The 12,742-nt window shown below is 37.5% G+C and overlaps 1 protein-coding gene across 2 annotated transcripts in view; it reads left to right on the top strand.

Annotated features, from left to right (window-relative positions):
- The window catches only part of RNF150 (ring finger protein 150), a 284,499-nt gene that overhangs the window by 184,696 nt on the left and 87,061 nt on the right, over nucleotides 1-12,742 (top strand). For both annotated transcript variants that reach the window (XM_055275981.2, XM_055275982.2), the window contains exons 3-4: nucleotides 8,371-8,442; nucleotides 10,008-10,090. In XM_055275981.2, the coding sequence (XP_055131956.1) occupies nucleotides 8,371-8,442; nucleotides 10,008-10,090 (155 nt within the window). The remainder of the gene's footprint in view (nucleotides 1-8,370; nucleotides 8,443-10,007; nucleotides 10,091-12,742) is intronic.

Here is a 12,742-nt window from a genome sequence, read left to right as displayed (position 1 = left end):
ATGGTTCTCAGGTGAAGGAAACCTTTTGTATCAGACTCTTCACCTGTTAAAAGAGCAGGGCACTGGTAGAAGCCCTGATAGCATGGAAAGAGAAGTTGCAAACCACAACCCACTTGTCAAAGAAGGAAAGGCCCTATAATGATTAGAAAAAATATCTTACTGGCCATTTAACACGTGTTGTGATGACTTTTAAATACCAAGACAGACCTCTCTCTCCTCAGCAGCCCTGATCATGCCCCTGGATGAGTACTTTAAGAAAATAGCCCATCGATGCCACCAGTGTGTGGACTTCTACACCATGTAGCCTGGACACTTCTCAGGTCAGCCATGAGAACCCACGTACCAGAGGGTTGCAGAGAGGAAACCACAGTCATGGGAACTGGGAGGCAGAAGACACCTGGCTGTCATTTCACTCAAGTATTTGAGAATGCTGATTGCCTGATCCTAGAATTATAGTTTTTAGAAGTTAAAGGAACAGTTGATCGAATGAATTTGGGAGAGAGAGATATAAAGTGATTTTCTTTTCAAGGGCATGCAGCCAGATTGATGATTTCAAGTCAAAATGTTTTCCACCAGACGAAGCCACCTCAATGGCATTGAGGTGCAGAGACCTAACCCATGGGGCGGGTTGCTAGTCTTTGCCTCAATCATAGCCATAAAATGAGCAACTCCTGACCATTCAACACTGAGCGCTGGCCCTTTCCGGCTTTAGAAGCAAGGCTGTCATGTTAAGTCCTTCCTAATAAAGTTATCCCTCAGCATCCATGAGGAATTGGTCCAGCACCCCCCTCCTACCCATGGATACCAAAATCCACAGTCCCTTATATGAAATGGCATATTATTTGCATATAACACATCCTCCCATATATGAAATGGCATATTTGCATGTAACACATCCTCCCATATACTTGCCTTCCCAGTGCACAATGACACTCTGAGGGAGTTGAACCAAGGAGGCTGATTTGCAGAGACCAAGGACAGCCTCACATGCCATGTGGAGCCATGGTATTAAATCATCTCTTGTTTACTTATAGTACCTAATTCTAGTACCTAATGTAAATACTATGTAAATAGTGGTTATGCTGTGTTTTTTATTTGTATTATTTTTGTTGTATTGTTATCTTTTATTGTTTTTTCCCCCAAATGTGTTTAATCCATTATTGGTTAAATCTGCCATACAGAAAGCTGGCTGTGTCTAGTTTAAGATTCCTCACCTTAAGGGGCTTCCCAGAGAATACTAATGATTCATCTCTATTCTGCCTATCTAATGACCTACCGTCTTGTGATCTCTTCTTGACCTTTGAGTTGGGAGGCCAGATTCATGACAGACTCCTGATCCTGAATACCAGTGTGCACTATGGACAGTTCTCCTGTCCCCACCAGAAGGCCAAGTATCCCCTCATTCCCTAGAGGTGCCACTTCTGCTGCCATTCACTGATTCTTACCCTACATATGAAAACCCTGCAGGGATGGCAAGGCAAACAGCAAGCGGTGTTCCTGCCATAGCCATGGCAGGTATCCCTGTCTTCTGTGATGTCTTGGAATATTGTCTCACTATCTGCTAGGACATCTCATCTCAGACACAAGGACTGGGTCTGTGACTTGAAAAACACACAACTCCCAATAGATGGTAGCTTATTCAAATATGGACAGATCAGATAAACTAAGTAGGGATCTTTTTTGGTTTTCATAAACAATATTGCCTTTGAGGCTAATCCAGGGAAACCAGATCTGTTTTGATTTGCTTTGTTTTTATTTGAGGCCTGGTAATGACATTCAGCAAAGTTTTCCTGAAAGATTTCTCTCTCCCTGAGAATAACTTTTCCTAATATTTACATTTATATGGCCCATGTGCCTTTGATTTCTTTTGCATGCATTGCATATTGATATTTAAACTATGTTGGAATAAAAGAAGTAATGAAATTTAAAATAAACATGAACTTCACAAAGAGAAACAGAAAGGAAAGGAGTTTGCCAAGTCTCAGCCACCAAGGGAGAGTCCAGGCAGAGATGCTTCTGTCTCTTAAAGAGTGAGGACTAAAATTGTCCCTGAAACTGCTCTAGAAGAAAGTACAAAGCCCTCAGGGGAACAGAAAGGCAAAAGCGCATGTCATATCCATGCAGTCTTCAGTGAGGTAATTAGCCCTTGATTTGCTTTTTTTAGATTATTCAGGTTTCAAAGCACATTGTCTCCCTATTCTTTTGTGCATGGATGAAAATCATGAGCTGGTAAAGCTAGAGATGGCATTACTTTACATACCTTATGTTATTAATAAGGGGACAGAGGGCCACAATGTTTAAGTGACTTGGCCAAAGTCACACAGTTAGCTAGTGACAAAAATGGGACAAAGAGCTGGGTCTTCTAACTTTGAAGCCATTATTTTCTGCTCTACAACACCTCCAACAACAACAACAACAAACCCTGATGTTTCTACCACACATTGTGTGTTCACAAACAGATTTATGGCATCACTCTATGAGGTCATCACAGCTATCAAAATAGTCAAATTATGTTATCTATTTTTCTAGATTTGTGGAGTGGTGATCCACATCATGGAAATTTATTGAACTGGCTGTGCTATGACATCTATCATATCAACCAGTCCTGGAAGGATCATTATTATGTATTAGAGTGCACGAGGAAAATGTTTGAGTCACTCATGATCATGTGAGGTTTTAGACAACTGGGACCAACTCTGTTTACTTTGACAGTGGCCTCCCTTCACCTAGAACTTAAGAACACTTAGTTATCTTTCCACTTGGTGATGATGACAAGAAACATGATCATAAAATACAGCTGTTAGGGAAAAAAACAAATATGATACAGGCTTATCCAATCAAATGAGATAGGAAGAAAATAAACTCAGTTTTTATGCTATGTTTTGGAATCCTTATGTTCCAAGTTTTTTTTTATCACTTTCACTGCATTTCTATTTATAACACAGAACAGAGGAAGAGGAAAATTTCTTATTTTTCTCACTTTCTTAAATATTTAGATTACTAATTTATGTGTCTCAGGTTGAACTGGAGTCTGTTGTTTACCGTTCTTGTTAGAATTTATGTAGGACTTTATTCTTTTAATACATGGCTCTGTATTTATTTTCCATAACAGTTTATCTTCACTATTGTCAAGAAATCAATAACCTTGGTAAATATATTCATATCTGTTTAGATCAAATAGATGGATAAACCTAATTATTACGATGGCCTAACACCTAACAAGCTTTAGTAAGAAGCATGATTTTGGCCAGGTACGGGTAGCTCATGCCAGTAATCCCAGCACTTTGGAAGGCCGAGGCAGGCAGATCACTTGAGGTCAGGAGTTCAAGTGATGGTGAAACCCATCTCTACAAAAAATACAAAAATTACCTGGGTACAGTGGTACACACCTGTAGTCCCAGCTACTCAGGAGGCTGAGGCATGAGAATCACTTGAACCCAAGAAGCAGAGGCTGCAGTGAGCCAAGATTCACGCTGTTGCACTCCAGCCTGGGTGACAGAGCACAACTCTGTCTCAAAAATAATAATAAGAAGAAGCAGCATGATTTGGGTCTGGTTAGATTAGAAGGAATCCATAGGAGTACCTAGAGAAAAGAGTGGAATCCCTACCTGAAACAAAAGACTGACTCAAAAGTGGTCCCTGAGTCTTCCATTAGCATCACTTTACTCTGCCTTTCTGAGAATGACAAAGGAAAGAGTCTGTTTTGTAATAGACTTCTGGTTCCAATCCCTAGATTCTCTATTCATGTTGAGTAGGAGACTCACTTTGAGCAGGGCCTGTAGTTTTCCTTCCCTCTTCATACTGGGTGCAATCAAAAACCCAAAGACAGAAGAGATCAATTAAAAAGCAACAGTAAGTAGCCTTATTTGGGCCATTTCATTAAGAATGTTTATGTTTTTACTTATCTCTTTAATTTGCATTTGGAAATCCAATAAAACTAGTTTGAAAATTATTGAAAGTGAGATTTTTTTAATATTGAAAACTTTTTTTTAAATATTGTAAGTGGTACTTTTTTTCTTTGTGTAATTTTTTTAATGGGGTCTTCTCTGCATGTGTGTAATTTTCATGTCACTTAGAAATAAGCATGCATATACTGATAATACTTGTTTACATGCATATGGAAATCATATTTTTTCAAAACTTTGTGTTGCTTTTTCCCTAATTTTGTTAATCCAGAACTCTTACAGAAAAAAAAAAAAATCTTTTATTACATGGTCCCATATCATCATATACATCTCAGAAGCCGATTTTCCTTCCCCAGGTATCTGGACCATCTGTTCTGCCCTTGCCAGGGAAGACTTTCATATCCTTTATCCGCCGCTGCCAAAATGCTATGTTTTTCCTCAAAAGAGGAGAAAATATGTGTATCATTCATCAATAACATGCAGAATGAGGCTTGACTCAAGGAATGTCACAGAAAAGGGAATGGAAGAGAATACCGTTATATCATCTTTTAGAATGATTAAGGAAAATACGTCTTCCTACCTTTGTGAATCATTTGATTTCTCAGGGCTTCTAGGAGGAAGGCCTCAAAGACTTGATGTTGAAGATGACTTTATTACAGTCATGCACTGCATAACTACGTTTTGGTCAAAAATGGACCACACATATGACAGTAGTCCAATAAGATTATAATATCCTGTTTTTACTGTATCTTTTCTATGTTTAGATACACAGATCCTTACCATTGTGTTACAGCTGCCTATAGTATTCAGTACATGCTGTACAGGTTTCTAGCCTAGGAGCAATAGGCTATACCATAGAGCCTACATGTATAGCCAGCAGTATCATCTAGGATTGTGTGAGCAATCTTCCATGATTTCACACAGTGACGAAATCGCCTAACAATGGATTTCTCAGAATGTATCCCTGTCATTAAGCCATACATGACTGTACTTTCTCTTTTACTCTCTTTCCCTCAATCTATTAATTCTGCTAATTTGGGAAGCCCATCTCCTAAATGACTTAATCCTCTGCTGAACTTCTTTAACCTCTCTAGGGCCCAGTCATACAAATGCCAGTAATGGAATTCGTCTTTCTAATTCCCTAGCCATTAACTTTACTATTAGCTAAAATCCCTGTCACCTTAACGTCAGCTTGCTTTACATTTCCTCAACAGACCTGCCATTTTTAAAAAAATAAAGGCAGCCTGCATTATTTTAAAAGGGCATGGAAAGGGTTTTTTCTCTAAAAGAGACTGAGGGGATGTTTTAAAAAGCCGTCTATTTTTATTCAGATGTAGCCAACTGTTAAATACACAGCCAAAGTTTAATGCAGTCTTTGAACTTCCCCTACATGCTCACATTTAAGAAGGGCATATTTCATTTGCTAAAAAATTATGTTAAAAGAAATTGAATTTTGAAAACATATTTCTAGTTCACCTGCTTTTTAAAAATGTTGGCTCCCTGGTCGGGCGCGGTGGCTCATGCCTGTAATCCCAGCACTTTGGGAGGCTGAGGTGGGCAGATCATGAGGTCAGAAGCTCAAGACCAGCCTGGCCAACGTAGTGAAACCCATCTCTACTAAAAATACAAAAATATCAGCTAGGTGTGGTGGCGGGCCCCTGTAGTCCCAGCTACTTGGGAGGCTGAGGCCAGGGGAATCACTTGAACCTGGGAGGCAGAGGTTGCAGTGAGCCGAGATCACACCACTGCACTCCAGCCTGGGTGACAGTAGGAGACTCCACTCAAAAGAAAAAAAAAATTATTTCCCTTTGAGTATAATCTATGACCATTGTATGAACATGTATTTTTCTACTTAATTACTCTGCTTAGTCTTCAAAAAAAATTTTTTTAAGTGATTGAATTAGGTGCAATATTATATAATGCCAGTTAAACACAATTGCAAAAATATCTGAGTTCTTGACTGAAAAAGAAAAACAGTATTTGTTTCTTTGGGATTCAGATTCTTATTCTAAATACAATATTCTACAGGTCTATGGCATTTACTCCCAATAACTAGTAGCCCTTTCTCAATACCTTTCAAACCTTGCCACGGGGTCCTTCAATGGAGAGCAGCTGTCAGGTGATACTGGCTGTGTTTGCCAAGCCAGGACCACAAGTTTGCTTACCTTACAACATGTATCACTTATAGTTTGTCCCTAAATATTCCCTTTAACTGGCTAAATTTCTCAGGTTGTTTTCTGTGCAAAAAAAAAAAAAACAACAACAAAAAACCACTCGGCTTAAGATTTTCTTAACTTATTATTTAGAGTTTTCACTAGATTATAAATTAAACTACAGTTGATAGGAGTGTGTGTGTGTGTGTGTGTACATGTGTGTATGCACACACGTGTGTTTTCGTTACCATTTTTTAAAACCCAAAGCTATACTTGGCACAGAATAAGAAATCAAAATATGTATGTTGAATGATTGACTGCCTATTATTGAAGGCAGCTTTATTCTATTAATATATGCTGGGGATGTAGGGGACAATGTGAAGCAAATATAAGCACAGGCTTGCCCTCAGGGAGCATATCTGAGGGCAATCTAACAGGAATTGATCATAAAAACAAATTTCAAATTTCAAATGTGACAGTGCAGAGGTGCAAAGTGCTATCAGGGTCTAGATGAGAGGGATCTTGTTGGATACATCTAGGAAGGGCTCCTTGAAGAAATGATTTGAGCTGAAGTCAAAGGATGAATAGATAATAACCAGAAGAAGAGGAGAGGAAAGTTCCATCATGTGTAGTTCACCTCAGTTCAGTTCTTTTTCTCTCACTCTTCTGTTTTTCCTTGGTATTTATCACTAAAAACTCTTCCTGTTTTTGCCTGATGCCTTAGTTTGCTAGCTACTCATGGACCTCTGCATAAATCTCAAGGGCATAGGTCTCCTTTTAAGAAGCAGCCAAAACTTACCCTTCTGATAAAAATGTCAACATTATTTTAGATATGAAGGACAAACTATCAAAGAGAAAAATGAATTAACAAGGAAAACATCTCCTTTTCTGCTAATTACTTTAACTGCTGTGTACTTAGAGAAGTGCCACGTGCTAAATACTTAGTTATTCCGATTGGCTGGATGGTTGGTTGGCTGGTTAGTTGGCTAGCCAGATGTTGGATGGATGGCTGACTGGCTGGCCAGCTGTTAGATGGTTGGCTGACTGGCTGATTGGTTGACCGGGTGGCTTGGCAAATAAAGGTGAGGGTGGTAGATGAGCTTTGATTTTAAAGTCAAACTTAATTTTATTCAGATTCTGACTTACCTTTCACTAACTCTATGATATTGGACAACTTACTTAAGCTCTGTAAGCCTCAATTCATTCTATTAAATAGTGCTTTTCTCAGTTATTACAATATCAAAGGTGATAATGCATATATAGCTTTAGCATGGCACCTAGGATATATTAACTGTTCACTAATATGTGTTCACCATTTTAAACAAAAGCAAGAAGCTTGAGTGCTTTTTCCAAAAGGAACAAAATTAGTGAAAGCAAATCATTAGTCTGCGTTTAAATGTTAACTCTCTTAATCTTAGTCCTTCTAATGTTTTACTACAACAGATACACATCTATTGCAGACCAGAAATAGATATACCTACAAAGAAGATAAAACATGTAGAAAACTCACATGCAGTTTTTTGCTTGACAGATTAAAATTTAATTTACTCACCACCCTATCCTTCTCCCAGTTTTCCTCATCACCCTCTGATTGTATTATTGCGGGGCTCATTAGGATGGTAATTTTCTCTACCAAAAATGGGAAGAGAATGATATATTATTTCTTGACATGGATCATGGTGGTTACTCCAGTGTTTGCTTTATAATTATTTGCTAAACTGAACATTATGTTTTATGTATTTTTCTATATGCACACTCACACTTAAACATGCATAAAGGAGGTAAAATTGCCATGTGAGAATGTGATGGAATAGGATAGAACAGACCAAATTTAAACCAACGTTATGCCTATATGAGCAGATTGGAAGGAATATCCAAGCAATGAACCCTGATTGTCAAAAAGAGGAGATGACACTTATTCCAGCTACTCCAGATTGGCTATCTCTGTGTCACAAATTGAGTGGCTAGAGTGGCAAATTACTAAACTCCTTTTTTTGGGGGGGGTGGGGTGGGGAGTGTATGCACATATAACCTGCGCTGTAGAACTGTAGGGCAGGATCTATGTCACATGCCACTTGCTTAACACTAGGCATGAAGAACTTCTCTCTATGGCAGAAGTCTTTTATAGACCTCAACTGGTAGAGATCCCTTGCACAAATGCCACTGCCCCGTCTTTTCTAGTCATCATTGTTAGCATTCATACCACATATGCATGATTTCAGAGCTAGCTGCCCTGATGTATTAAATGACATCAGAAATGAAGTCGAGAATTACAGATCTTTATTATTAACAAGCACGTTTTGGTTTTTCAGCGCCGACTGGGGGATGCAGCAAAGAAAGCCATCAGCAAACTCCAGATCAGGACCATCAAGAAGGGTGACAAGGTAATAGCCTCTTTTCTTTTTGGTGAGGAGCTATTCAAAGAAGCTTCTAACTTTTCTTATAGCCAGGGTGGAAGAGAGGAAAGGATGGGAAAGGGAAATATATGCTAACAGTTGTCCTATCAGTATCTGTTATTATACTCTTCTTAATTAAACATAAAGTTTCTTATAAAATGTATATGCTATGATAATAAAATAGTTGTATAGAAAATATGAGAAACTGATAAGTGTATAAAAAATAGATGAAGCCAGAATGAAATTAGTACACAAATGGATTACCTAAAATTTTAGTAGAAATGGGTCTCTAAGTTGGGGCTTTCTAGCTGCCAGTGCAAAGGAAACAATATTCAAGTAATATTTAATGAGTTTATTCCAGTGTCCCACGAGATAAAATCAAAATGGTTGTTCCTGATGTTATGACCTGAGAAAGTTTTTTCACGAATCTTTGCAAGCAAGACAGCTTTATGTGCTGAGCTATGTTCTCCACTTAAGTCTACAGTATAAATGCAGGAAGTATATTCAATCCCTCTGAAATCCAGTATTCAGAACCCCAAGGTTGACAGATGGTGTGGCTCATGCCTGTAATCCCAGCACTTTGGGAGGCCAAGGTAAATAGATCACTTGAGGCCAAGGAGTTCAAGGCCAGCCTGGGCAACATAGCAAGACCCTGTCTCTATAAAAAAAAAATTTTTTTTAATCAAAACACAGAGCCCCGAATTCACTTCAGTAGTCTCCTTCAGTGTAGAATGATGTCATAAAGCCAAAAGCAATAGTATATCTTGAGGAGGGAAAGCAAAGCAGTCCTGCCCAGGTTTACGGGCTTCTAAGGGTCTTCCTTATTCCCTAGGCCAAGTTAGAGCATTGGATTACAATACACGGGTTTGGAGCTCCTTGGGGCAATGTAAGGGATTTACAACTCCACATATAAGCAGGTATTGTCTCTAATCTGAATAACTGATTTATCTCACAAATTATGTGCTATTATTTTTCAAGTATATGAAAATGCCATTGGGCTTATAAGATAAAATTTATTTAAAGGCATTACTAAATTTAAAGTACATTTTGGTGAGTATGTTATTTCCCCTCAATCACAGAATAATAAAAGTACAAGGACTATTACATAAGCAGTATGTTATGAGGCATTAAAAGAGGTTTACATACTTGAAAAAAAATTGGAACTAACATTTTGTGTTAATATTTTTATCTTATACACTAGATTCTAGAAGAATGGATAGATTAAATATCATTCGGATGATTCACCACAAATATTATTTCTCATCCTGAAAATTTTGATATGTTGCCTCTAATTATAATTAATAGCATTGTTAGTAATGGTACTTTAGAAAATGGTTTTCCTCACAAAAGCACTTGCAGTGGAACCTGGAAACAAAAAGTAGAGGTTGGAAGGAATGGAAACTAGTCCAACTGATGGTACATTTGATTTAAAAACTGGCACCAGCACTGCGGAAAGCTTTGCTCCAGGCGAGCTCTCCGTGGGTTTTGGCTTGGATATTTACACAAGAGATGAAGCTAAGAAAACAGGCTCATCTCTGCTTCCTCTGTTGCAGGAAACAGAGTCCGATTTTGACAACTGTGCAGTTTGTATTGAAGGGTACAAGCCCAATGACGTTGTCCGGATCCTGCCCTGCCGGTGAGTCCCTAGGCTGCCTGCTTTTGATTGGGTTGTGTGTGTGGAGCGCGCCTGCGTGGCCTCCCTGGCCCAAACCTGCTGGGCACAGTGCCGCCAGGTCAGTCTGCCTCAATGTGTCCATGTTCCCATTGCAGACAACCCAGACATTCTTGTTTCTGTATAACCTTTGTCCTTGAAAACACTGTATCATGAAATATTTTTCTGATCCCCTATCCCCTTTGCATCAAAGGAAGGATACTGCTATGAACTAGGACTTCATGATACAGAATTTGATGATGTGGCCGCCAAGTACAAGTTTTCTTGAACAACAGATCTATGATGTTCAGAATCAATTCTGGCTTTTACCAGTACTATTTTAATTAAAATAATAAACTCTGAAAAATATTTTGTGAATGATCATGAACAGTGTGGTAATTAGAATATGGTCAGAAGTAAGTAGGAAGCCAAGGACAGATCCCATGCCCTTTCATTTTTTTTTTTTTTAAACTAACAGAAAGAGAATGTGACACTCAAATTCCCTCAAAATTCTTGCATCTAGGGGAGGATGCCAGGCATGTATAGTTGGGGAAACTCCCCAGGTGATTCTTATATAACCCTATTCCCTCTCCCTAATTGAAATTCACTGAGAAGTTGTCTGAATTCTTTCTAAATTGTTAAAATTAAATAAATTTAAATACTTTAATGAAATCAAATCTTTTTAAAGTCATGTAAAATCCATCCTCCTTCATTGACAACCTTTTTTAGTGTTTTTTTCATCTGTGTAAATGTCCCAAAAATAAAAATGAAATTATGTCTTGTTGGGAGACTCTTCATTTAGAAAGATTGGCTTTCAATGTTCTTAGATACTTTAGGCCAGGCATGGTGGCTCACACCTGTAATCCTAGTGCTTTGGGAGGCCAAGACAGGAGGATCGCTTGAGACCAAGATTTCAAGAACAGCCTGGGCAAAATAGCAAGACTCTGTCTCAACAAAAAAAAATTAAAAATTAGCTGAACTTGGTGGTGCTCAGGACATAGTGGCACTCGCCTGTAATCCTGGCTACTCAGGAGGGTGAGGTGGGAGGATCCCTTGAGCCCAGGAGTTCAAGGTTATACTGAGCAATGATCACGCCACTACACTCCAGTGATCATGCCACTGCACTGGGCGACAGCGAGACCTTGTCTCAAAAAAAAAAAAAAAAAAAAAAAAAAAAAAAAAAAATTCTTAGAGACTTTAAAAGTAAAGTAGGAAAACATATACCACAAAGATATAAGACAATCACATATTCATGAAACAATGTAAACTTAAGGACTGTTTACTAGAACTGCAAAAGAAACAAAAATTACTTCAGAGGAATGGCTTAATAATCCCAAAATGACGAAGAGATGACCAAAAAAGAAGTGACAGGATACTAAAATTGATGAATAAACTCCCAAGGGAAACAGACCTTGGTTGAAATGTCCATAGGCAAATTGATCATTAGGAAAACAGGCATTAGGGAAGTACATCCTGGTGGCCCCAGCCAAAGCCTTCAATTGTGATTCACTTTCCCTTAGTTTGTAGACACCTATATCTAAGATGAAATCATAAAGAGAGATAACTGAACATTTGGTAGTTTCCTTCATATGAGGATTCGCTATGTAAGTTCTTTCTAGTTATTACATACACTTAGTATTTACTCAGTGATTTCCAGAAACACGGGCAGACAAATGCAGTATGTGAACTACAGAATGCCTCTTGGAGCAACAGCTTTTATCTCTGCAGTATTTTATTAAAAGTTTTATAAAGCCTCTTAGATATAAGCAAATAAAGTGCTTTCTTTTATTTTTTTCTTGAAGATTATTTAGATCCCTATGTGATTACTACTAATAAAAAAATTCAGAGCCAATTAAAGTTAAATATCTACATTTTTCTTAAAAATCAAGACATTTACAAATGTAAATTAAGAAAATCTGTTTTAAAAATTATATACATAGCATTACTTTAGCTCTACAATTCACACAGTATAAAATAGTTTATTTACTTAAAGCTCTGTCATGAATAAATTTCATGTTACTATATATATATATATATATATATATATATATATATATATAATTGCTAGAGACTGCATAATATCCAAGTCATAGATGTACCAAAATTTAATTTTCCATGGCCTTATTTGGGAACATTTTTGGCTGAGTTCAATTTTTATTTATGACAGATTGTTTTAGCAGTGTTTAGATTTTCATGATGTATTATTCCAGATCTCCTTTTATATTGTGATTTTTTGGAAATATTAACCAAAAAATAGCATTTTAATGTTTACCACAGAAAATAAAACCTTGGGGATTTTAATATACATTAGCCCTTGCTCTTGGCTAGTTTAGTTTGGCTTCAGGCTCCTCCTTGTTTAAATGATTATTTGATTCTTAGCTCATTCCTTGATTTTGTTTCATGTTCCTTACTGTCCATCTACTATTATTTCCATCCTATGAACCCTGCTTTAAATAACAAAATGCATTTAAGCATTTTCAAATACAGCTATAGTTAATTACTGTTTGATCTTATTCTAGTCACACATATCTATTCTGAATAGCTCATACATTTTTTCCCTGCAGGTTTTAAAATCAAGATATTTTTATGCCTGTTGCTATTTTCTGCCAGACAGTTTGCACTAATGGATATTATCAA

Source organism: Symphalangus syndactylus, chromosome 4, assembly GCF_028878055.3.
Source record: "Symphalangus syndactylus isolate Jambi chromosome 4, NHGRI_mSymSyn1-v2.1_pri, whole genome shotgun sequence".
Taxonomy (NCBI): domain Eukaryota; kingdom Metazoa; phylum Chordata; class Mammalia; order Primates; family Hylobatidae; genus Symphalangus; species Symphalangus syndactylus.
The sequence above is the reverse complement of the archived record's forward strand: the minus strand, read 5'-3'. Positions and strand labels throughout refer to the sequence as shown.